This window comes from Pygocentrus nattereri, chromosome 9, assembly GCF_015220715.1.
Source record: "Pygocentrus nattereri isolate fPygNat1 chromosome 9, fPygNat1.pri, whole genome shotgun sequence".
Classification (NCBI taxonomy): Eukaryota; Metazoa; Chordata; class Actinopteri; order Characiformes; family Serrasalmidae; genus Pygocentrus; species Pygocentrus nattereri.
In genome coordinates this window covers 44,279,322-44,304,471 of record NC_051219.1, presented here as the reverse complement: position 1 = coordinate 44,304,471, position 25,150 = coordinate 44,279,322, and the positions used below count along the sequence as shown (strand labels likewise).

General features: G+C 44.0%; 1 protein-coding gene across 1 annotated transcript; it reads right to left on the bottom strand.

Moving 5' to 3' along the window:
- Nucleotides 1-561: 561 nt before the first annotated feature.
- Nucleotides 562-23,517, bottom strand: zgc:171775 (STKc_p38 domain-containing protein). The gene is made up of 12 exons (XM_017700936.1): nucleotides 23,219-23,517; nucleotides 21,080-21,209; nucleotides 17,772-17,830; nucleotides 12,844-12,955; nucleotides 12,596-12,625; nucleotides 11,797-11,844; nucleotides 11,542-11,656; nucleotides 8,854-8,925; nucleotides 6,170-6,249; nucleotides 5,638-5,716; nucleotides 4,050-4,223; nucleotides 562-884 (listed from the first exon to the last, which is right to left on the bottom strand). The coding sequence occupies exons 1-12, from the start codon at nucleotides 23,335-23,337 to the stop codon at nucleotides 823-825; spliced, it is 1,080 nt and encodes a 359-aa protein (XP_017556425.1). The 5' UTR covers nucleotides 23,338-23,517; the 3' UTR covers nucleotides 562-822.
- Between the last annotated feature and the right edge of the window lie 1,633 nt (nucleotides 23,518-25,150).

Sequence of the window (25,150 nt, the reverse complement as noted above, 5' to 3'; positions counted from 1 at the left end):
TTAGAGGAGGAACTGAGACTGCACCTCTGTCCCTCGTGGCCACATGGTGAGCAGTTAGATCCCATTGTTGTAAAGTAAATGTTTAACACTGAGAAAGAGTCACTACCACAATTCATGTCAAGTAAACTGTTTTAATGAAAAATATTATGATGACCATTTGCTTGTCATGTGCTGGCTATTTTTTTGGACTGTGCTCAAAGTGACACGATTTTGGCAAAATAGTTTCAATGCATAGACTGTAGTAAATGGGATGTTTCAGAAATGTTCACATCAAATTGATATGATATGGGCCCTTTAGAGCCTTTCACCTGTATTAAAGTGAAAATACTACAGTGGAAAAGGAGTTAAAATGACCTCCTGACCTACTCAAGCGAACACACGAATGCATCTCATTTTAAACCAAACTTTTTTTAGTGGTTCACTCACTGAACATCCAGGCACCCTCAGCTCCAAAGACCGCAGAGTGATGTAGTCAAAGGCTCTAGACTGCCGACTGCCTTGCCTTAGCTTAACTGATGACGCCTACTCCAAAACACTAATACAATACGCATCAAACGTTCATAACTGATCATTCCCCTGGTTTATTCTTTCTGAAATGGTACTGCACATTTTTGTGAACATAAAAGTAAAAGGTGGGGTAGAAGCAGAAGAAAACATCAATATAAAAGCCAAAGGAAAGTCGTCTATACATCCTCTGGGAAAAGCTAAGGCATTACTTTCCCCCACAGCTCTCATCAGGATCACTAATACAGACATACAGAACATCCCATGCACCTTAAAACGCTTGTGATTCTTGTTGCCCTCCCAGTATCTGATGAGGTGTTATGTTGCAGTCTGTCTGGGATTGTCAGGGTCAAAAGTCATGATCTCCATGTGTAGGAGGCCTGCGAGAGATGGAAAAGAAGAGAGTTACAGGGAGAATCTGAGGGTGCATCCTATACTCTAGGCCAGGGGTCTTTAATTTAAATTCAATAAAGGTCCAGTTAGAGAAAATTCTGAAGCGAAAGTCCAGAACATCATAATGTCCAACTTGCATTATGATTCAGTGCCATATGCTGTTTACTGAAGTAGCCCAGTAGGAATATCAACATCTTATACAGTCAACAACGGAATATCAGATCAAATAAAAGTAGCTACTCAAATCAAATAACCAAATTCAACTGACTACTGGTTCTAATTTCACTGGCCACACCTGGGCATGATCACTGCCAGACCTGCTGAACCTAAACACAACCTGTCTGGCAATGTGAAGCAGCTAGAAGGTCTCAAAAAGCAGCCCATGATGCCACGTTCTAAAGAGACTCAAAACACCAGGTACCCAACACCTATTGGTCTGAAAAGGGATTGGGACCCCAGAGAACCACAGCGAGAGCCGTTATCCACAAATGGAGTAAACTTTGAGCAGTGGTGAACCGTCCCAGGAGTGGCCAGCCTACAAAACTTCAAGAGCACATTGACCACTCGTCCAGGGGATCACAAAAGAACATCTAAAGAACTGCAGGCCTCAGGTATTGAAGTGTTGGCCCACATACAAGAGATTTATTAGATTAATACGCGATGTTGCTTCACAGCAAGAATGGCCTGGGTTTGATTCCCAGCTGGGGTGGCCAGGGTCATTTGAGTCTGCATGGGTTCCCTCCAACAGTCCAAAGACATGCAGTCAGGTCAATTGGACAGGCTACATTGGCCCTAGGTGTGAGCGAATGTGTCTGTCTCTCTGCCCTGCGATGGACTGGTGACCTGTCCAGGGTGTATCCTGCCTTCCACCCAATGACGGCTGAGATAGGCTCCAGCACCTCCCACCCCCTTGACCCAGAAGGATAAGCAGTTTAGAGGATGTGTGTAATTCAGGCCGAGACTGAGCATTTATAGGCTGTTCTACTCAATGAGTTCAAATTGTATCACAGTTTAAAAAAAACAAAACAAAAAAAAACCACACAATTAAGTATTTAGACTTTTCATATTTACATAGATTGTTATGATCTATTTAAACCCAAGACATCAGGTAGTAATAACCTACATGTAGCCACAATCACTGCATTTTTTCCCCAATGTCCTCAACATTTAGATTTGTTCTCAGTTTAATTTTTTAAAATGTATATATATATATATATATATATACATACACACACACACACACACACACACACACACACACATACATATAATATATATATATACATAAAAAATGCTGTCGTTCACTTTCCACTTTCCTGTCACTAGCAAGTTTTAGTCCATAGGCGGAGCTGTACTGGGAACTAAATTCAGCTCTGGACTTCTGCCTAAACCAGCTCACTATATCCACAGTGACCTGGTCCCCACCACAACTCCCAAAAACGATGGACACACTGAGAACACAGTGGGGCACTACACACACTCCAGTATTCGCTTGACTTCATTTCATACAGGGTTACATTAGAAATGGTCACGCATTTCTGTTCCTCGCTCTTATCGGCCCCCACACACAGCAACCCACTGGGAATTGTCCCAGTTCTCCCGATGGCCGGTCTATCCCAGCCCACACTCCAAGTGAGACTGCACTACATTTGTTGAAGTAAATGTGTCCAAAAGTCTGAAAGTCAGCATGTGCCATTAAGAACAGTCACTACCGAAACATTCTCCAAATTAAGTAAACATGTGTTTAATGAAAAATCTCATTGTGCACAGCTGTTCAAAGCCGTGTCGTCATGTATGTCAGTGTTCAATTTCCACTCAACATTGGCTAAAAACGTCACTACCAAAACGCTGAGTTTTCAACTCTGATACTGAACGAATTTGATAGAATGATTCCGATACGTGTGCAAATAAGGCAGAAAGTAAAAGTAACATTCCCTACTGTAGCACAAACTATACTACTGAGAACAAAAGAACTTTCCTTGCTCAAGTTTTGGGTTGTAACTGCAACCAGTCTTGTTGTGATAGATTACAGCCTAATGCAGTTTAATGTTGGCTGCATTCTGGGCCACATCTCATGAGACACAAACAGTTATTAGTAGTGTTATTCAAGCAAGACGAGAGAGAGTGCGTTATTGCTGTGATTTGGTCGCCATAGCTCATTAATAAACTGGCCGTGAACGCGGCGTTTAATATGTTTTAATGTTCAGCTCCTTCCTCCTAATTAGAGCTCCTTAACGAGCAGCTTGTTGCTACGTCAGAGTAACGAGCTCCGCCCACTCGCTGCTCAGCCGGCAGTTCGTTCTCCAGCTCCTTACACTAAAACAGGATAAATCAGACAAAGAAAAATGCCAAAAATGGTGTAAAACAAAAGATTCAAGTGACTAAACCAAGATACCTCTCTAAGAAGAGACGGGGAGCTGAATCTATTTCAGCCTTTACTTCTCTTTCTCTTAGTTTTCATTTTATTTTTTCTTGTCTTAAATCTAAACAATATTTCTTTCTCCTGCTTTCCCTTTTCTTCTGTCACCTAGTTTAGAATCGTGCTCTGTTTTCTGCTCTTCTTTCTTTGCATTTGTTTGTTTGTTTGTTTGTTTGTTTGTTTGTTTGTTTGTTTGTTTGTTTGTTTGTTTGTTTGTTTGTTTGTTTGCCACTTAGGCTAAGTACCATACCGGTCACCCCTCTAGAAAGGTGGGACAAGGATAAGCTGTCGGCCACGGCCTTAAATGCCGGTACCAACTGGTGCACCTGATTAGTACTAATTACCGCTTGGTATTCTGGGATTTAGAGTTTTCCGCAAGTACCAGTGCCTCGCCGCTGTCGCCCTCTGCTGGCAGCTGGCAGCACAGGCTGACCCTTTACACATCCAAATGTTAATATGTTGCTGGTCCACTTCTGCCTTTGTGGCAGAGACTGCATGTGCACGTCAAAGGAAAACCTTGTATCTCCAACATGGTAAGTTTACAGGAGAAGGAAAAACTCTAATGTAAGTTCAGTGGAGCCATAAAAGTTGTTTCGGGCTGTTTCTTTTGGTCTATTCTTCATTAAATGCTCACACAATGTCAAAACTGAAAAACGACAAAAACAGAGGTACAAGATTTTCTGACAAAATTCAAGGCAGAACACTGTTTGCGTTTGTGTGTGTTTGCGCTCACTCTTCCACTCGCTGACGTCCAGCTGCAGGCTCTCAAAAGAGTCATCATAAGGTGGAGACTCCGGCTCGTTTTCAGGGTCGTGGAACTCGCTGAGGTAAGGGTGAGACAGTCCATCTTTAGCCGTGAGTCTGACCTCCGGGTCCAGCATCAGAGTCTTCTCCAACACGTCCACAGCTACACATTCAAGTCACTTTACATCAGGGCTATGAAAGAACCAGGAGCTCCCAGACATTCCAGCTACTTTTCTCACTGCGTTACACAATCCTACCACTAGAGAGCATCATCTTCATTGGCAACTCAATAAACAGTGCATTCCTGGGTTTTTTCTTGTTCTAACACTGTCAATCCCCCCAAAGTCGATCCCCCCCAAAAATTAATGGCTAGATTCCATACAGGGATGTTCAAGCATGGCTGTTTAATTCCAAACATTTTGGAGCTGACTCTGATTCCAAGTGATGGGAAGCAAAACAGTCGATTCTAAGAGTCGATTCCACAAAATAATCCCGATTTTGAAAACAAAGACATACAGAAGGCAGGAAGATCATATTTTGGTTTTCAAAAGTTGACAGAGGACAATCGGGTGCAGTTCATTAGAGAATCAGCTAATGTCAGCTAAGATCAAATTCAGGGTGATTCAAAAAGATTCGTCCAATTTTCAAACTGATTCATTTCACCTGTAAATCATTCCAGATCAGTGCAGTGAGCTGTAAACGGTTTAAATGAGTGTAAAGTTTATTATGTAGTTCTACAAGGTCTCAGTCTGAACCTCCTCCAGATGTACGGACGACATCAACACCACAGTCAGACTCATCCCAGACTGGACTGAGCGTGTCGGGCGTCGCTGCTCTCGCGGCTCTTTCAGTGGGATCTCGGAGATCATCCAGTGCTGTGGAACCAGCGCCGAACGCTCTGAGCTGCTGGAGCTTCACTGCTGATGAAAATCCCGCTGCTCAGTTCTGACGGATTCACTCTTATTGACGTGGAGAACGCAGAACGTTCTGCTCAGGGGTCTCATCTCCTCTCAGTCTGAAGGAGCCGGTCAGAAACTCTATGACCCCCTCTTACAGTTGGACTGTGATTGGTTCCTCAGCGCCTCACAGTTGTAAAAATACTGCACTTTGAAATCAGACAAATCTTTTTGAATCTCCCTGTATAATAATACTGTTCATTTTTTTTGGCCACATGTCTTTCTATATGTCTTTTCTACTGTTTTTGGAATAAAGTGTGGAACTGACCCATGATCACCGCTTGGAATCAAAGTCAGAGTCAAAACGTCTGGAATCAAACAGTCCTATCTTACACACCTGCTTCAGATAATTAGATCATTATCAAGACTTTCATGATGATCACTGGGATTATTACTCTTGGACTGATAAGTAGTCCAAGTCACAGGTCCCCCTATTCGTCACGAGAAAGTACCCCACAGTAAAACAAACCATCTTTTCTCCAGCGCTGACTCTGGAAAACCTGGGCATTATCCTCTTAACAATAGCAGTTGGCACAGCAATTTGTGTTAAATCATACCATTTATTTTGTTCGTTTCTCTCCAATTCCACCCTAATCTAAATCTAAAGAGTAAAGGACTTACCCCAAGAATCCATCGCTGGAAAGACTTTCCTGAAGTCTTTCTTTTTCTGGACCGGGAGAGACGATACATATGTCCTTGCCTGCAAGCACATACAAGTTTCACTCAGTTTCAAATAAGAAATGTAGATGATTCTGTTCATTTAATTACACTGGAGCAAAATTACTTTCCGATACAGCTTGAAAACACACACAGTTACAGGTGTAAAGCGATAAGCGATATTTTTTGATCCCACAAACGGGGAAATTCCACCTCCGCATTCAACCCATCCGTGAAGTGAAACACCACATACACACTAGTGAACACACACACACTAGGGGGCAGTGAGCACACTTGCCCGGAGCGCTGGGCAGCCCTATTCATGGCACCCGGGGAGCAGTTGGGGGTTAGGTGTCTTGCTCAAGGACACCTCAGTCATGGACTGTCGGCCCTGGGGATCGAACCGGCGACCTTCCGGTCACAGGGACAGCTCCCTAACCTCCAGCCCACGAATGCCCCATTAAAATAATGGTAGCTGATTATTATGGATTCCTACATCTTTGCTCTGCATTTTCTGCAGCAGGGATGATTGCGGCGTTCCCGTCAGATCGAGGATCATATTCAGCTGGTCCATACCTGTGATTTGGTGTTAAGGAATCTGTAGTTTATCTTTAGCTTATAAGTTTACCAAGCAGTTTAGTGCACGCTGAGCTGTGACCTACCTTGTATTTACACTCATTAGCCATTTTATCAGGTATACCCACCACACAGGTGCACCTCGCACTGACTGTAGCTTATGCCTTGTCATGCAAACACACTCTACCATAAATCAATGGAGATAGACTATCATAGAATGACCGCTGACCAGATATCATTAGGGGGGTAGACCATTCACAGCACAGCTGGGACAAAAACATAGTTAACATCCAGTCAACGGTGGTTCTGAAACTGACCACTGATGTGGGACCAGGGGACAGTTAGAAATATGCAGCTCACACCTACCGACACGGTACATACAGTATTGTACAAAACTCAGAGACCACCATTCATGTATTTCAGTTTTAGTCAAAACAGCCTACATATTTCTCAACATCAGGAAAAAATAATGTACAGCAGAAGCTACTATATTAAATATAACATCAAACGTTCTAATATTTAATGTATTCATCCTTTGCCTTTATTACAGCTTCCAAACTTTTCGGGAGACTTGCTTTCAGATTTTCAAATCACCTCTAAAGTTCTAGAGATGTAAGGGCCCACCATGAGCCGCCGGCTGCCAGAAGAGGGCGACAGCAGTGAGTTGTCACAAGTTCAGGGAACTCCAATTCCCAGAAGCCCTCGAGCTGATTAGGCCCAACCTGGCTCACCTGTGGACTCCTCTACTTAAGGCCGTGGCAAACATCAGCCCTTTGTCACATCTTTGTAGAGGGGTGGCTGGTATGGTACTCAGCCCAGGTGGGTATATAAATGAAAGGATGAAGGCTGGGCAAACAAAAGAGAGAAATTGCCCCCAAACTACTTAAAAGACAAAAAAAGAAGACTTGATCAAGAAACGATTCCAAGCCATACGAAAGGTGTTCGCTCCACAAAAAGTTGACCTTCCTCTCAAAATCACAGAGGAAAAGTCTTTTGTTTTCTGATTTATCTTTTATTTCACTTTTCTAGTTCAGCCTGTGTTGGAGTGCGTCACTTTCCCTTTGTTTGCCTTTTTCCTGCCGTTTTATTTCCCGTTCATTTAGGTCAGCGGTGATTCGAGCCTGACTCTGAACCAGCTCAACTCCAATATACACAACCACCAAATTTACATTCCATCACCTCAAAAAACGTTTAAGATCCTCTCTCACGGGTTTTTTTCACGAGAACTTAGAAATTGGTGCGTTGTCTGCTTCTCACGATTCTAGTAAATTCTAACACTTTCAGTAATTCTGGGGTGGACAGTCCATTGCTCTGAGAGCATCAGCAGCTTCTTTGATTGATTTTGCAAATATTCTCAGTGAGGTTCTTCTTGATCAACTACACATCCTTACAGACCCACAGTGCTGAGAGGTCTTCTCGGAGTGGAAGGATGGAGAAACACCTGTGGATGTTCTCAGATCTAAAGCGGCTTGATTTTCTCCTCTCTCGCTCTCTCGGAGATCAAAGCTTTAAGTGCTGCTGATCTGATGGTAACCGGTTTGGTGGTCGACCAGGTCTAGTGTTGATGCTGGAACTCCTCAGTTTTTGAACTCCGGCTATGAAAACTCCTGCTTTTCACTCATTTTCCTATGACCGTCATCCCCTGTATCTGAGCAGATTATCCGACGTCTAATCTTCTCAGCTGCATCTCCTGGATGGCGAGTTTTAAATGGAAATTATATAAATGAACGATGGTTCAGTACTGCATGTCTAGTAGTGTCTGTTGTGCATTTTATACACACATGAAGTCTGGCAGCAGTAAAATGCTGCCAGTTAAATAAATATTAAACTGCTATTTCTGTAAATGTAATTGCAGCAAAGTACCTTAAATTATTATTTTTTATCCAGTTTTATTCCACTTTAGTCATGGCAAATTCCCACTAGTTAGTTACAGCTCCCTCTATGGCACAGTGCTGTCAGATGCTCTGTCTTACAATCTTCATTAAAATGCCATTAAAATCTATTTTCTAACTGTAGTCTATTTATAAATGACTGAGTTTAGGAATATGACAATAACAGGGCATAATTAAAGCAATTAATTGTAATAGTCTGTTGTGTTCAGGTAATTTCTACAATGAAAGGCAGGCACTAGATGTCCACCTCTAAACCCCCCCCCCCCCCAGAAAGTTACTATATGAAATACTTTAGTACAAATACACAGCTTGATATCTGAGACACTGTTTTATATTTGAGTAGCTGTTCTTTATTAATCCTGTGCATTAATATGCATTCTTTTTTTAGAATTTTTACTGTGTGTGTGTGTGTGTGCAATAGACATCCAAACACTCTGAATAACTTTGTCCATCATTACATCTTTAAAAAAAAACGGGAATTCCTCTTTTAATATGCTTTCACTGCTGTGCTGAGAACGGCCCACCACCAAAATATGTGGTCAAATATACTCCCATGGTAGTCCATTTCATTGGTGGATGTGTTGGAGGGCAGCTGACCAGTTGCAACAGGCAGTCAGTCGTTGCACCTGCATGGTAGGTGTACATGATGAAACGCCCAGTGAGCAGAAGTACAAAGAAGTGCACAAAGATGAACATCAAAAAGAAAGGATACTGTCATTTCCTGGGAAGAGCACCTGCCCAGTGATCATCTCAGCCAGGATGCAGCCAGCAGACCATATGTCAACTGCGGAAAAAAAAAAAAACAGCAGTTCAGAATTTACATCAGCTACACAGGAGTGACCGGCCGCTTCACTGTAGTTCTACAGTTACAGACTGTAGTCCGTTTCCTTTTACCCTGTCCTTCAGTGGTCAGGGCCTCCAAAGAGCAGGTATTACTTGGGTGGTGGATCATTCTTGGCACTACAGTGACCCTGACGCTGACGTGGTGGTGGTGTGTTGGTGTATGTTGGGCTGGTACGAGTAGATCAGACACGGTAGTGCTGCTGGTGTATCAGCTCAACACACAATAGCACCACTATGTCCGTGTCACTGTACTGTACTGCAGAGCTGAGTGATCCACCAACCAAGTAATACTTGCTCAGTGGTGGTCCTGACCACTGAAGAACAGGGCGAAAGGAGGCTAACAAAGTATGCAGAGAAACAGATGAACTACAGTGCACCTACACGGTAAGTGGAGCTAATAAAATGGACAGAGTGTAGAGTTCAGGCGTTTCAGCCACATTTACTGCCAACAGGTGTGTAAAATCACGCATAGTCACGCGTTCTCTACAGACAAACTTCGGCAGTAAAACGGGTCTAACTGAAGAGTTCAGTGAATTTAAATACAACGCTGTCATAGGATGCTGCTCCTGCCACAAGTCAATATGTAAAATTTCTTCCCTGCTAGGGCTGCCTAGTCTTAACCGTGAGCACTATTACTGTGAAACTGAAGGAGCAACAAGAACTCAGCCATGAAGTGGAAGACCACGCAAACGCGCAGAGCGGCCGAGTACGGAGGCATAATGAGTAGAATTTGCCAATCCTCTGATGCATCCCTCATTACAGAGTTCCAAACTGTCTATGGAAACAAGATCACCAAGAACTCTGCACCAGGAGCTTCATGAAATTGGTCTCCATGGCTGACCATCTGCACAGAACCTTAAGGCTATGTTCACATTATAGGCCTCGTTGCTCAAATCCGATCTCTCTGACTCGATGGTTCACACTCGTTTAGGTCAGTGACTCAAATCTGTCGTTAATGTGATGAACCGGCCTGAAATGACCCTCATGAGCTCCTCCTACTCAGTGACATCACATGACTGAATCACTGCATCATCAGCACAAACTAACGAGCAGAACGAGCTTCGCTGAGAAGATCATTAACTCTGATCAGCTCTCAGCTTCATTATTAGAGCCAGACGGAGGAGAAAAAGGCGAGACGAGCTGCTTTTCCACCGTTTACAGGCTTTGACGGCTGTTCGGCGCTGTTGCCATGGTAACGCTGAATGACGTGAATTGCGATCTGAGGGTCACATTAAGGTCACATGGCCATGAATCGGATACGTATCCGATCTAGGACCACATATGAAAGTGGCTCAGGTCTGATTTGAGAAGATCAGATTTTCCCTGAAAACACCAGATCTGCGTCGCATTGATTAGGGCAGGAAATCGGATTTGTGCCACTTCAGCCTGATGATGTGAACGTAGCTCAAGACCAACATGCCCAATGCCAGCCATTGGCTGGAGTGGCGTAAAGCATGGACTCATCACTGGAGCAGCGGAAACATGTTTCCTGGAGTGACGAATCACGCTTCACCGATGGATAAATCTCGGCTGATGGATGCCAGGAGAACGCTACCTACAAACAGGCCCCATAGCGCAAGTGAAGGATGATGTTAATGCTACAGCACAAAGACATTTCAGACAATTACATGCTTTGTGGTAACAGTCTGGAGAAGGTTCTTTCCTGTTCCAGCATGACTGAGCCCCTCAGCCCACCCCGTGCACAAACCAGGGCCCATAAAGACCTGTTTTGACAAGTATGGTATGAAGAACCTCCAATAGTCTGCTGAGAGCCCTGACCTCAACCCCAGTGACCACTATTGGGATAAACTGGAAAGTTGATTGTGAGCCAAGCCTTCTAGTTCAAAATCAAAGCCTGACCTCACAAATGTTCTTTTGACTAAATGGACACAAATTCCCACAGACTCATTTCTAGATCTTGTGGAAAGGCTTCCAAGAAGAGTGTAGGGTGTTGTAGCTGCAAAAGGGGGCCCAAAACCATATTGACGCCATATTGATTCAGAGTAGAACGTCCAACAAGCTCATATAGGTGTATATGCTGCCTTTCTCCCATCTCCGAAAGAAAGCATTTGTAACTTATTGTAAAATGTCTTTCAATGTTTGACTATTTTACGAGGCTGAAGATGCTTCTTATTCTCCAGCTTCTCATTAGAATTTTCCCATTCCACCTTAAATTCTGCCCGAGGTGCCGAATGTAGCTGCTGCACGATTTAAGGTGGAACGGAAAAATTCGACAGAGAAGCCAACATCTCTCGTTGCAGGTTTAATGTGCCAGGATGTTCAGGTGTCCACATACTTTTGACCATATATTGTAGCTCAGCAGTTTTTAAAGAGGAAAAAAAGATTTTAGGATTGTAATCAGAAAAAAGGGCACTGTGATATTTCCAATGATGCGTACGATGACCATAACTCTCATTTTTGGCAGTTGGGAGGAATTCCGGCTACCATAACCCACAGTTGGCCAGAACAGACCTGTGATGTGTAGCGTAATATCACCGTAAACACTGATGGAACGTGAAGAAGTAAAATATCGTTTATAGGGCCATTTATATGTCACCTGTCTGAGTGTAATGCATCCAGTTGAAGATGACCTCAGGCGCTCTGTACCACCTCGTCACCACATAGCCGGTCATCTCCATCTCGGCATGTCTGGCCAAGCCAAAGTCCAAGATCTGTTTTGGTGTGGGTGAGCGAGCAAAGGGGAGAGAGAGAGAGATGAAATCATTACATCGCAGGTTGTTCAAACAGTCACTTATCTCAATACGACAGAACACGGAGTCGGAAGCGCAGCTCTCTAAATTATGGAGCTTACCTTTAATTCACAGTTTTCATCAACGGCAAGATTGTTTGGCTTCAGATCCTGATAAAAAAGCATCATGAATAACTTGGTCATATAAAACACTTCAATCATGACACTAATATGCTTATGACTACAATAGACTGTAATGATTACAGACGCATGCAAAAACACTGGTCAAATTACATGTTTTGTTGTTTTTTTAGTGGAAATAAGTTGAGACATCCCCTACAGAAAACAAACATACACAGGGAATTTTCCTGAACATTTTAGTGCAGTTATCTCTATTTACCTGCTTAACATACTGAAAGAAACCATTTGAGTTACGAGGTTAACTTTAAAGGAGAAGGAAAAACCATACTTTACTTTCAACGTAAGTCAATGGAACCAGACGTCATTTCTTTTGACCCATTAATCAGTTTTATGCACAATGTAAAGAGGAATAAACATTTTACACTTATGGGATTTGGCAGACGCTCTTATCCAGAGTGACTTACAGAGGCTGATTTCATGTTATTCCACTGTTAAATTCAGCAAATAAACAGTAATTGTACATTTTAATGCAGTTTTTCCGGGGGTACCCAAACTTTTGCCTATGACTGTGTGCTGACGTTTGGTGTCCATGCCCATAACATCCATAATACACTAATCATCACTAATCATTTTAATAAGATTTCCACAACCCCCATATGACAGCACAATGCTGCATTAGTTTGAGGAGATTCAAATCAATTCAAATTAACTGATAAGTGCCCGAGTGATCAAAGTAATCAATAAGTTAAGTAATGGTATAGGTTACGAAGCGTGTACATACCCGATGGATGATCCCAGCAGAATGGATATACTGCAGAGAAAGGGTCCAGTTACTAACTGCATACTCAGGTCTTGAGCATCAGAATGCATGAAATAAATGCCAGTATTAAGCTTTTATGATTATCGTGAACCAAAGGGACTGAAATCAACTGAGAGGCACTGTATATAAGAACAAAACTGGCGCCGTTTCATCTTCTATAGCCTTATATTTGAATCAAAGGAGATGAAAAAGTAGTGAAGCATCCAAACCTTCAGTCCTCTCAGCAACTGATAGAACAGATACACAATCACTCTTTCTGTCAGTCTCCTCTTTTTCATTATGTGGCCCAGATCCTGAGCCACAAACGGCATCACCAAGTAGCTGTACACACACACACACACACGTACAAACATATATAAGACATAAAACTAAACACAATATCCCTGCTCTCTCAATCTCCAAAACAATAACTTTACAGGAGAAGGAAAAAACCTACTTGAATTTTAATGTAAGTCAATGGAACCAGGGTTTTGTCCAAGTACTTTTGGGCTATTTCTTTTGGTCTATTCACCATGAAATCTGCACACAATGTGAAGGGCAACTGGTATTTTCAAATTATGTCAAAAACTGAAAAACGACAAAAAAATTTAGATTTGAGGTTTTGTTCCAACAGCAGTGATGTATATTATTTCTATAGTGGGTACTGAGGCTATATGATTAAGCATTTTCATGATGTCTGCAATGAACACATCAATAAGGGCTGTGATAACAGGACAGATATCAGATTACATACACAGCACCAGAGTGATGCAATCAGATTGGCAGGAATGTGTCTCACCCATGCAGAGCTACTGACTTAACCACTCTGCTATACATCCTCTTACAAACATGCACAGCTTGAAAACTACTCTACCCTTAAATAACTAACTAACATGTAATGCTAATATTTTGGGAGTAAAGTGTGTGAAGCAGTAATTCTAGCATGAGTTCTTAAATAATTAAATATATATTTTACTGTTATAGGCCTATGGTTGTTTGCACTCCCATCAAATTATTTTTTGTTTATTTTCTAAGTGAAAATAACTTAATACAGTGGGTTGCAAAAGTATTCAGCCCCCTTGAACTTTTCAACCTTTTGCCACATTTCAGGCTTCAAACATAAAGATATGAAATTGTAATTTTTTGTGAAGAATCAACAACAAGTGGGACACAATTGTGAAGTGGAACGAAATTTATTGGATATTTTAAACTTTTTTTAGAAATAAAAAACTGAAAAGTGGGGCGTGCAATATTATTCGGCCCCTTTACTTTCAGTGCAGCAAACTCACTCCAGAAGTTCAGTGAGGATCTCTGAATGATCCAATGTTGACCTAAATGACTGATGATGATAAATAGAATCCACCTGTGTGTAATCAAGTCTCCGTATAAATGCACCTGCTCTGTGATAGTCTCAGAGTTCTGTTTAAAGCGCAGAGAGCATCATGAAGACCAAGGAACACACCAGGCAGGTCCGAGATACTGTTGTGGAGAGGTTTAAAGCCGGATTTGGATAGAAAAAGATTTCCCAAGCTTTAAACATCTCAAGGAGCACTGTGCAAGCGATCATATTGAAATGGAAGGAGCATCAGACCACTGCAAATCTACCAAGACCCGGCCGTCCCTCTAAACTTTCAGCTCAAACAAGGAGAAGACTGATCATAGATGCAGCCAAGAGGCCCATGATCACTCTGGATGAACTGCAGAGATCTACAGCTGAGGTGGGAGACTTTGTCCATAGGACAACGATCAGTGGTACACTGCACAAATCTGGGCTTTATGGAAGAGTGGCAAGAAAAAGCCATTTCTCAAAGATATCCATAAAAAGTCTCATTTAATGTTTGCCACAAGCCACCTGGGAGACACACCAAACATGTGGAAGAAGGTGCTCTGGTCAGATGAAACCAAAATCGAACTTATGTTTGGCGTAAAAGCAATACAGCTCATCACCCTGAACACACCATCCCCACTGTCAAACATGGTGGTGGCAGCATCATGGTTTGGGCCTGCTTTTCTTCAGCAGGGACAGGGAAGATGGTTAATATTGATGGGAAGATGGATGGAGCCAAATACAGGACCATTCTGGAAGAAAACCTGTTGGAGTCTGCAAAAGACCTGAGACTGGGACGGAGATTTATCTTCCAACAAGACAATGATCCAAAACATAAAGCAACATCTACAATGGAATGGTTCACAAATAAACGTATCCAGGTGTTAGAACGGCCAAGTCAAAGTCCAGACCTGAATCCAATCGAGAATCTGTGGAAAGAGCTGAAAACTGCTGTTCACAAACGCTCTCCATCCAACTTCACTGAGCTCGAGCTGTTTTGCAAGGAAGAATGGGCAAAAATTTCAGTCTCTCGATGTGCAAGACTGACAGAGACGTACCCCAAGCCACTTGCAGCTGTAATCACAGCAAAAGGTGGCGCTACAAAGTATTAAAGCAAGGGGGCTGAATAATATTGCACGCCCCACTTTTCAGTTTTTTATTTCTAAAAAAAGTTTAAAATATCCAACAAATTTCGTTCCACTTCACGATTGTGTCCCACTTGTTGTTGACTCTTCACAAAAAATGTCAATTTCATATCTTTATGTTTGAAGCCTGAAATGTGGCAAAAGGTTGAAAAGTTCAAGGGGGCTGAATACTTTTGCAACCCACTGTATATCCTCAACAGAGAACAAACTTAAGTGTGTGTGTGTGTGTGTGTGTGTGTGTGTGTGTGTGTGTGTGTATGTATGTATGTGTGTATGTATGTATGTATGTATGTATATATATAATCTGCTAATTTCATTGCAGGTTTTCTAGTTATTTACTGAGTTACAATATTGTCAAAAATAAAATACAGGCCACATTTTATGTTTGAGCCAGGTTTAGTGGTTACTGAATAAAGTCTTAACTAAATAAATCCAAGCAATTGTTTCTGAGAGATTTTAGATTTTGTCGTATAGAATAGTAGAACTATTTAGAAATCTATGTATCTTCCATTTTATCACCTTTTTTATTATTATAGTTTTTATAGGGCCATGTCATCTGTTATCATGGTGAAAAAACACATACACAAAGTTTAGTTTTTATTGCTTATTAACTTTCTGGATTTTGTTGTTTTCTAGTTTAATGACGTTGTAGTAAACGCCTCTGTCTTTTAATTCAATAATATTTATATCATTCAAAACAGGGAAATGGGTCGTTCTGTTTTTCTACTGCAGGATCAGAAATGGAAAACCAGTTAATGAAGGGAACACGGGCCGACATGCACGGACATAAATGTCTGCTGTACGTGAAACGATCTGTTGATTTTGATGGACTAAAATAAAAAAAGGGTAACACTTTATTTGGATAGTCCACTTTAGATGCTTTGTAGATACTTCATTTATATTCAAGTTACATTTAATTAAATATCTACTCAATTGTAATGTCCTTTAACTTTAAACCTGTCTCTAATCCTGACCTCAGCTCAAAACCTAAACCCAGCCCTCACCCTGCTACCAGCCCTCAGGCCTCACCCTGCTCCCAGCCCTCACCCTGCTACCAGCCCTCAGGCCTCACCCTGCTCCCAGCCCTCACCCTGCTACCAGCCCTCAGGCCTCACCCTGCTCCCAGCCCTCACCCTGCTACCAGCCCTCAGGCCTCACCCTGCTCCCAGCCCTCACCCTGCTACCAGCCCTCAGGCCTCACCCTGCTCCCAGCCCTCACCCTGCTACCAGCCCTCAGGCCTCACCCTGCTACCAGCCCTCAGCCCTCACCCTGCTACCAGCCCTCAGGCCTCACCCTGCTCCCAGCCCTCACCCTGCTACCAGCCCTCAGGCCTCACCCTGCTCCCAGCCCTCACCCTGCTACCAGCCCTCAGGCCTCACCCTGCTCCCAGCCCTCACCCTGCTACCAGCCCTCAGGCCTCACCCTGCTACCAGCCCTCAGGCCTCACCCTGCTACCAGCCCTCAGCCCTCACCCTGCTACCAGCCCTCAGGCCTCACCTTGCTCCCAGCCCTCACCCTGCTACCAGCCCTCAGGCCTCACCCTGCTCCCAGCCCTCACCCTGCTACCAGCCCTCAGGCCTCACCCTGCTCCCAGCCCTCACCCTGCAACCAGCCCTCAGGCCTCACCCTGCTCCCAGCCCTCACCCTGCTACCAGCCCTCAGGCCTCACCCTGCTACCAGCCCTCACCCTGCTACCAGCCCTCAGGCCTCACCCTGCTCCCAGCCCTCACCCTGCTACCAGCCCTCAGGCCTCACCCTGCTACCAGCCCTCAGGCCTCACCCTGCTACCAGCCCTCAGGCCTCACCCTGCTACCAGCCCTCAGCCCTCACCCTGCTACCAGCCCTCAGGCCTCACCTTGCTCCCAGCCCTCACCCTGCTACCAGCCCTCAGGCCTCACCCTGCTCCCAGCCCTCACCCTGCTACCAGCCCTCAGGCCTCACCCTGCTCCCAGCCCTCACCCTGCAACCAGCCCTCAGGCCTCACCCTGCTCCCAGCCCTCACCCTGCTACCAGCCCTCAGGCCTCACCCTGCTCCCAGCCCTCACCCTGCTACCAGCCCTCAGGCCTCACCCTGCTCCCAGCCCTCACCCTGCTACCAGCCCTCAGGCCTCACCCTGCTCCCAGCCCTCACCCTGCTACCAGCCCTCAGGCCTCACCCTGCTCCCAGCCCTCAGCCCTCACCCTGCTACCAGCCCTCAGGCCTCACCTTGCTCCCAGCCCTCACCCTGGTCCAAATCCTAACCCTACCCCCACCACTTTTAGTCAACTGAATTGCAACAGATAGTTTAACATGGCCATCTGTAGATCATTTATAGGGGACTATAGTGGACTATCCAAACAAAGTGAGAGCAAAAAGAGATTTTTTTTGTTAACCAATTTTTGAAAACATTCATTTTTATGACCTGTATACACGTTCATATAATATAATATATATATATATATATATATATAAAGAACCCGTCGTCCTCTGGTCGACACTGGACAGCACACAACGTTAGCAAACAGCGCCTCTCTCTCTCTCTCTCACACACACACACACACACACACACACACACACACACACACACACACACACACACACACACACACACACACACCCACACCCATACTTTTCAACTATTTAACTTGTCATGACAGGCAGAGAATTCCGGCACAGGAATGTGTTCTGCTCATCTCGCTACTTACAAACTTTGGAATTTTTCCAGCGAGGATTCGGGGGTGAAAACATTCAGGAGACAGATCACCTTTGGAGAGCAAAAAATACAAAGGGGTTGGATTATTCGCTTCTGTAAAACCAATAACGGCATTAATAACTCACCATTAATAACTGAGACAGGCCTTTTACCGCAATCCAGTCACAGGCGCGTTTGCGTTTACTGCCCAATTCTGAACAGCGCCGCCCGATTTAAAAAGCTCTACAGTGTAAAATTAACTTAAAGTTGCCTTGCTGTTGAAATTATCTCATTATACACCTGCACAGGTACATTTTTTGTCTTCCTAGGTACAAACTACGTAAATGTCCCTTCACAGGTACAGCCTGGTCCAACTGTACCACAAATGTGCTTAAAGGTACAGTACAGTCACCTTCCCAGCAGACAGGAGCATATCGTGCACAAAAAACACTGCACACTCGCAAAAAGAGCCCGAAGAGTCCTGTTTAACTGGATTTAGTGCAGCGCAGCTGGATTTGTAGTTTTTAATAGAATTTTAAAAACGTGGCACTTTTTCTGTTCCAGCTCATCTGATTAAACTGGAAAATGGCTCTATATGGAACCAGGCACACTCAAAGAACCCTTTGCATGATTAAAGGGTTCTCTGCCTGGTCAAAGGGTTCTTCAGATTGATGGACAACGTGCTGTGAACGGCTCTTTTACAGAAGCTTTTTGAAACGGGTTCTACAGAGCTATACAGAGAGCCCCTTTCAACAAAGGTTCTATATAGAAGCACCTTCAGCACCTGGTCCATCAATCTGAAGAACTATTTTACAACCTCAAGAACCATTAAATCATGCTAAGGGTTCTTTGAGTGTTCATGGCTCTATAAGGAACCATTTTGTTTACTGAAGAACCTTTGAAGAACCATCTTTTTAAGAATGTAGCTCACCTTATGTGACTAATCAGTGAGTTTACATGCACTTATTGATCCGATGACTGCAGAAAATCAGATTTAGTCAATAATCCGATCAACACGTCTACGTGCTGCTGAGTAATCGGACACTGGGGAGACTCCAGGTCGACGTGAGTCGGACAATAATCAGACTTCTGCTTTGTAACCAGACAAACTCGCAGAAAAAGACGCGACGTAAACGTAACGGAAAATTAGACCTCTGCATTTAACCCATCCGTGCAGTGAAACACCCACATACGTGCACACTAGTGAACACACACACTAGGGGGCAGTGAGCACACTTGCCCGGAGCGGTGGGCAGCCCAATCCACAGCGCCCGGGGAGCAATTGGGGGTTAGGTGTCTTGCTCAAGGACACCTCAGTCATGGACTGAGTTCATATAAACTGAGAAATCTGATTACTGAGCTAAAACCCAGCCTCTTTATCGGATCCCTTAATCGGATTTCTAGATGGGAGTGTGGGGCTTCCATGACCGTTTGAATAATCGGATAACTGCAGAAATCCGATTACGATCAGATTATTGAGTGCATGTAAACGCCAACTGATTAAACAACTGGAGTCAGCGGTGTTTCTGCTTAGCTGGAATGGGAACCTGCCGCCTCACTGGCTATCTGTGGATAGACTGGTGACCCTGGTGTATGAAATATAATAATTTTTAATAAAATTGCTCTCGTAGTTGTTTATGAAGCTACTTTTTCAGCATACTGTGATACCATGTTGATACACTGGTTGGTGGTTGGTTAGTGTAGTGGTTAACACCTCTGCCTTCTATGCTGTAGACTGGGGTTCAATCCCCCACCTGGGTAAACACCCTACACTATACCAATAAGGGTCCTTGGGCAAGACTCCTAACACCACCTTCGCCTACTTGTGTAAAATGATCAAATTGTAAGTTACGTCTGCCAAATGCTGTAAATGTAAATACACTGTACATAAAAATTAAAATTCCGTCAGATGCCAGTGAAAGACACACATTGGTCCATGAATTGTCCCTGATCTCCAAATTGAACAGAGGCGAGTGGGTCTAATGGGCTGTTTACCCAACAAAAACAGGTTTGGTGAGGTGGGTGGCGACGATGCTCCTCGTTTATTTATAGTTTAGGTTAGTCGGTCTGAATGGAAGCTACTCAACAGCTTCTTCAGGCTAAACACTGTTTCTAAACACGGTTTCCACACAAACTAAGACCCTCAGGCTCAATCCCTATTTCTTATTTCCCCTTGTTTTCGAGTGTCACCCCTTGTTCCTGAGCTACAAGGCAGTGGTTGAGATCTTCCCTCTGAAATGAGACCCTCTAATAAAAGAGCATCACTTCATTAACAGCTACTAGCGCCGCTCTGTAGGCGACCCTGCCCGTCTGCAGGGACAGCAGAGGAGGGGAAAGTTCAGCTCCTCACTGCTGGGCTTTAGTTACATTTAGGGATCAGACGCCTTCAAAGAGGGGGGCAGTTATTTATTATCACCCCCCCTAATTCTTCAGTGATGTGAAGCTGAAGTCAGATGTTCTCCAGATTCTTATTGCAATTTTCCTGTTCCACCTTAAATGGTGCAGCAGTTCTGATGCCCGAGGCACCAGAATGTAACTGCTGCTCCATTTAAGGTGGAACGGGAAGTTTCGTGAGATTGCTGATGTCTCAGTATGTTCTTTTTTTTTTATGCTCGTTATGAAGAAAAACGACCAAAATACACATTAAACTAAGATAATATGATGATTATTGTGATTTTTTTAACAGAGAAAATTCACATTTGTGGGTTTCTTTGGTCTCTTGTTCTCCGTGTGACCAGCTTTTCTCATATCTCTCCGTTTGGAGGGTCATGTAGCCCCAACACTTCACCCCACCCCTCTATCTCAAGAAGAATCAGGACCCCCCCCAGGCGTGAACGTGTAAAACGGAAGGTATGGCTCGGTGGTAGGGGCGAGGGGTGAAATGGGACTGGGCCAAAATGTGAGCAATTACAAAGTCTCCAGATATTCACTAATAGACTCTTAAATTGCAATTAGACGTCACTGCAATGGCACTTCGTGTCCACTTATCTATCTTTGCTGCTGGACTGAACCAGTGCCCCCACTACATCACCCCTCCACTACATCACCCCTCCACTACATCACCCCTCCACTATATCACCCCTAACACATGTCACTTTATACATTACCAGTATTAAGATGTACACCTTCTACCTCGTACTCATGCTGCTGTTATTTGCACGTTCTATTGTTTGTTACTTTGGGAGTTTAACTGGAACGTGAGTACAACGTTTCGGTCCACCTCATGTACCACATGTGATGCGAATGACAATAAAGCCTCATCTATCTATCTATAATACGACACTGGGTCCAGACTGGGCTCAGTAAGAGTTTGGGACTCACGTTGTCGTGCTGGATGTGGCGCAACAGTCGGAGCTCTCGGTACGCTCGCTTGGCGTGGATCAGAGACTGAAATGGCCTGTACAGCTTCTTAATGGCCACTTTCTCCTTCGTCTTCTGGTCAATGGCAGAGCTGCATGCACATTAAAATAATGACATGCAATGGTGGAAATAAACTACAATCTTTACAATTGGTTCTTTTAAAGGTTCTTTAAAAAGGGCAAAGAGAGCCATGGGCGCTCAAAGAGCCATTTGAAGGCATTACGGTTTGTTTTCATGGCTAAGCGGTTCTTCTCTATGACGGAAAAACCACTTGTATACAGGCTTTTTGAAGAACCCTTAAAAATAGTTCTATACCATTGGTGCTAGAACCGCCATGTTTGGTTCTAGCACCAAAGAGTTCCACACAGATATGGGCCACACTCTTTTCAGTTCTACACAGAAGCCTTTTTGCTAAGAGTGTGTCATTCAAAAGTTTGGAGTCGCCCGTCATAATAATCCTTAAACGGTGTAAACTGAAATCTATTGGATGGTATTTTAAGATGGTTTATTGGGGAACTGAATTATTAAATAATAATAGAGGGAATGTTATATCTATCTCAGAGTTCCTTGTTATCTGCCTGAGATTCCTTCTCCATGTTTAAAACACAAGGTATTCCAGATGTTTACCTGAATGTTCTACAGCTTCACTCAGGCTCTGTTCATCGTTCTAGACACACCTAAACTTTCTACAGCTACAGCACAGGTCAGTAAAGTCGTGGAGCAGTTTTATTACATTTATCTGCGACATTTTTATTTTATTTTATCGGTAACAGTGGTCCCGACCTTTGAACTGTTATTCCCAACTTTGGAATACTGCTGAATACTAGGGTTCTTTGGTAAAGGGAATGGTTTGGTCTAGACTCATGAGTTTCGATATAGAACCACTGCATTCTTCAATTAATGCAAAGGTTCTTTGCCTGGTGAAACTGTTCTTCAGATTAATAGAGAACGTGGTGTATATGGTTCCACATATAGAACCCTTTTGAAAAATGGTTCTATGTAGCACCAAAAAGGCTCCTTCTATTGCTTCAAGCTTGACATAAGAACAGAAGAACCCTCATTGATCCTACGTACACTATTTTTTCTATACAGGACCACAAACACATCATACATCCGTCTGAAGAACCATTTTAGCACGAAATGGGTTCTACACTTTACCAAAGAGCCACTGAGGAACCACCTCTTTTAAAGCGTTTACATGAATGGAAAGAAGGCGAGCTGAGGCAGATGGGCGTGAGAGGTTGAGTACACAACTAAAAACGAAGGTTCTGTTCAGGTGCATTTCTCGTTCATCAAGGTCCAAACAGTGTAAACGTTCCCTCCAAAGGTTCTACAGTGGTTCGAAGGTCCGACTGTGAAGCTTAAATCAGTTCCTCCAGGTGAAAAGTTGGTGTTTGTTCTTTTTCATAACCAAATGATTTAAAACAGAGCAGCAGAGTAAAAGCCTGGAGGCGAGGCGACGCGTGTGGAGTCAGTCCAGCTTAGAACAGATCATCTCAGTGGATTATGGTTCAGTTATGTTCCCTGACTAAAGGTACTGAGATGGAGCCTCGAGGGTCCCACCCCAGCGACGAGAGGGGAACTGACCCAGTGATGGTCTAGTTCCTTTATTTCTGAGAGCTCCTGGTTTGAATATATTCATTAATTTCAAGTTAACAGAGATTCAGTCCAGCAGATGTCCACACAGAGACATGGCCAACAACTGACCGCTGCTTTAACATCTTCTGTCCTGACATCATCAAACCAGGTTAGCTCAATTGACTGGATCTTATCTCCAAAGACTTGCCGATACTTGCGTCAGGTATGCAACCCTGCAACGTAGCACATGTGTCCGTTTTTCCATAAGATAACAGTATCTGGGCTGATCTGGGGTCAGATATCCGTCTAGTTTCTTTCTCCCCATATCAGGTCATTGAAGGAGATCCCTGGACAGTAAACATGGCCTGAGGCTATGGAATTTACAGCATGCTGGGCGGACATTATTCCCAGAGTAATAAATACGGGCTACATAAACAAACATACATGTGGAGGTCAAGCAGTTCCATTTAATGCACGTTTAAACGACGGAAAGAGAGGAAAACAGGTTTATAGAGCTTTTACCACACTGTCCCATACGCGCCGGACCCCACGGGGTTCAGGGACGTGTACCGATCCGGGATGTCCCAGGTGGTTTTCTGGACCTCCTGCCTGTGGAAGCCCGCTTTCAGAGGGGAAGCCATGACCACAGCCGCGTCCCTTCTCCCAGTGGGCCAGCAGGTCAGCGCAGCTCGGAGGGGGAGTTTCCTCTCAGACGTCTTCCAGTCTCAGGTGAGCGAGTTGCGCTCGGAAACGCCTCAGCGTCGCGCTTCACCGGTCCAATTCACACGTCTCCCCCTCGCCGACTTCTCTGCGCGCGTCCCAATCCCTCCAAACTGAGCCGACGCACCCTCGTCCGCCTGAACACCTGTGGGCTAGTCTACACCTTCTCCACGTCAACGGAGAAGGAGGGCCTTAGGGCTCTTGGTGGGAGAAATGGGACAGGGCCCAAGTGCCTCTTCAAAGTGGGCAGATTTTCTAAGGCTCACTAGGGGCGCTACAGAGCACACTTGGGTAGACATAGATGTACATTCCTAGACGCCCCGTTGTCGGTGGTTCTCTACCTGAGGTGATGCGTCTGAGCGTCCACCATATTGGAGAGGTCAAGATCCGCTTGTGAACAGATTCACTTGTATTGAGGGACGAAGAGTCTCAGGATTAAATCAGCCACAGCTTCCTTACTACTCCACCCATTTACACCACATCTGTTTAGTTCTAATCCTCAGACTCAGATTAATCTGGGCTGCAATGATCTGCTCTCGGTATGGTGATGGTTCCCGTCCAGACCAGCAGAGAGGGATTCAGTCTGCACCTGATGTTAAAAACCAAGTTTAACGTTAGTAAAAACATTAAAACTCACAAAATCCACCAATGTGTGAATCCCTTCTAATATTAATACACACAAAGCTGAAATTGGCGTCCTATTCGCCAGCTTCTTCTTCGAGTTTTCCCGTTCCACCTTAAGTGGAGCAGCGGTCACTTTCTGGTGCCTGCACCGTCTAAGGTGGAATGGGAAAATTCAAACAAGAAGCTGGCCAATGAGAGAACTTCAGGTTTGAGTAAGAAGCTGCTAACGTTAATCTATTAGAAATATCCACACGGGTTAAGTGATACTTTTTTTAATCCCACAAACGGCGAAATTCCACCTCCACATTTAACCCATCCGTGAAGTGAAATGCCACATACACACTAGTGAATACACACACACACTAGGTGGGCAGCCCTATCCACAGCAACTGGGGGTTAGGTGTCTTGCTCAAGGACACCTCAGTCATGGACTGTCGGCCCTGGGGATTGAACCAGCAACCTTCCGGTTACAGGGCCAGTTCCCTAACCTCCAGCCACTCCAACCCACCACTGCCCCAATGCTCTAATTCACCACTACAAACCAATAACCATTGTTAAAAGTAGCTACTTCATAAAGTTAAGACTTCTGAATACACTATAAAATAAAATAAGCTTAATGTAATATCAGAGGAAAACAATCACAACTGGTTCTCCTCACCAACCTGGTGCCTTTGCCTCCGTTATATAACCCTATCCCGCTTTCTGAGAGCAATATTCCTGAAATAGTGGGAATTTGGACAGTATGTTTCTTAAACTGCCGCTCTGTATTGGTACTGAATGCAGTCCAGCAGTAATGTTGACCTCCCCAGGATGGAAGTGCCGTTGACGTGCCTGGGTGGACCCCACGTGGCTCTAGGTATGTGTATCTATGTGGGTGGCTCAGCCAGAGCAGTAAGAGAACACTAATGTTAGGGCAAAAGTCCACAAGGGTTAGAATTGGGACACCTCCTTTGTGTGCTCTTTATCTTGCTTCCAGTATGTAAATAAGCGGTTAAGGCCTCTTCTGATTGGCCGAATCAGACTGCCATTCTTTGACCCTTTACAATAGCCCTGTAAATTCACTGAACAAGCGGGATGGTTGCAGTAAAAGTGTTAAATCAAGTGTTAAAT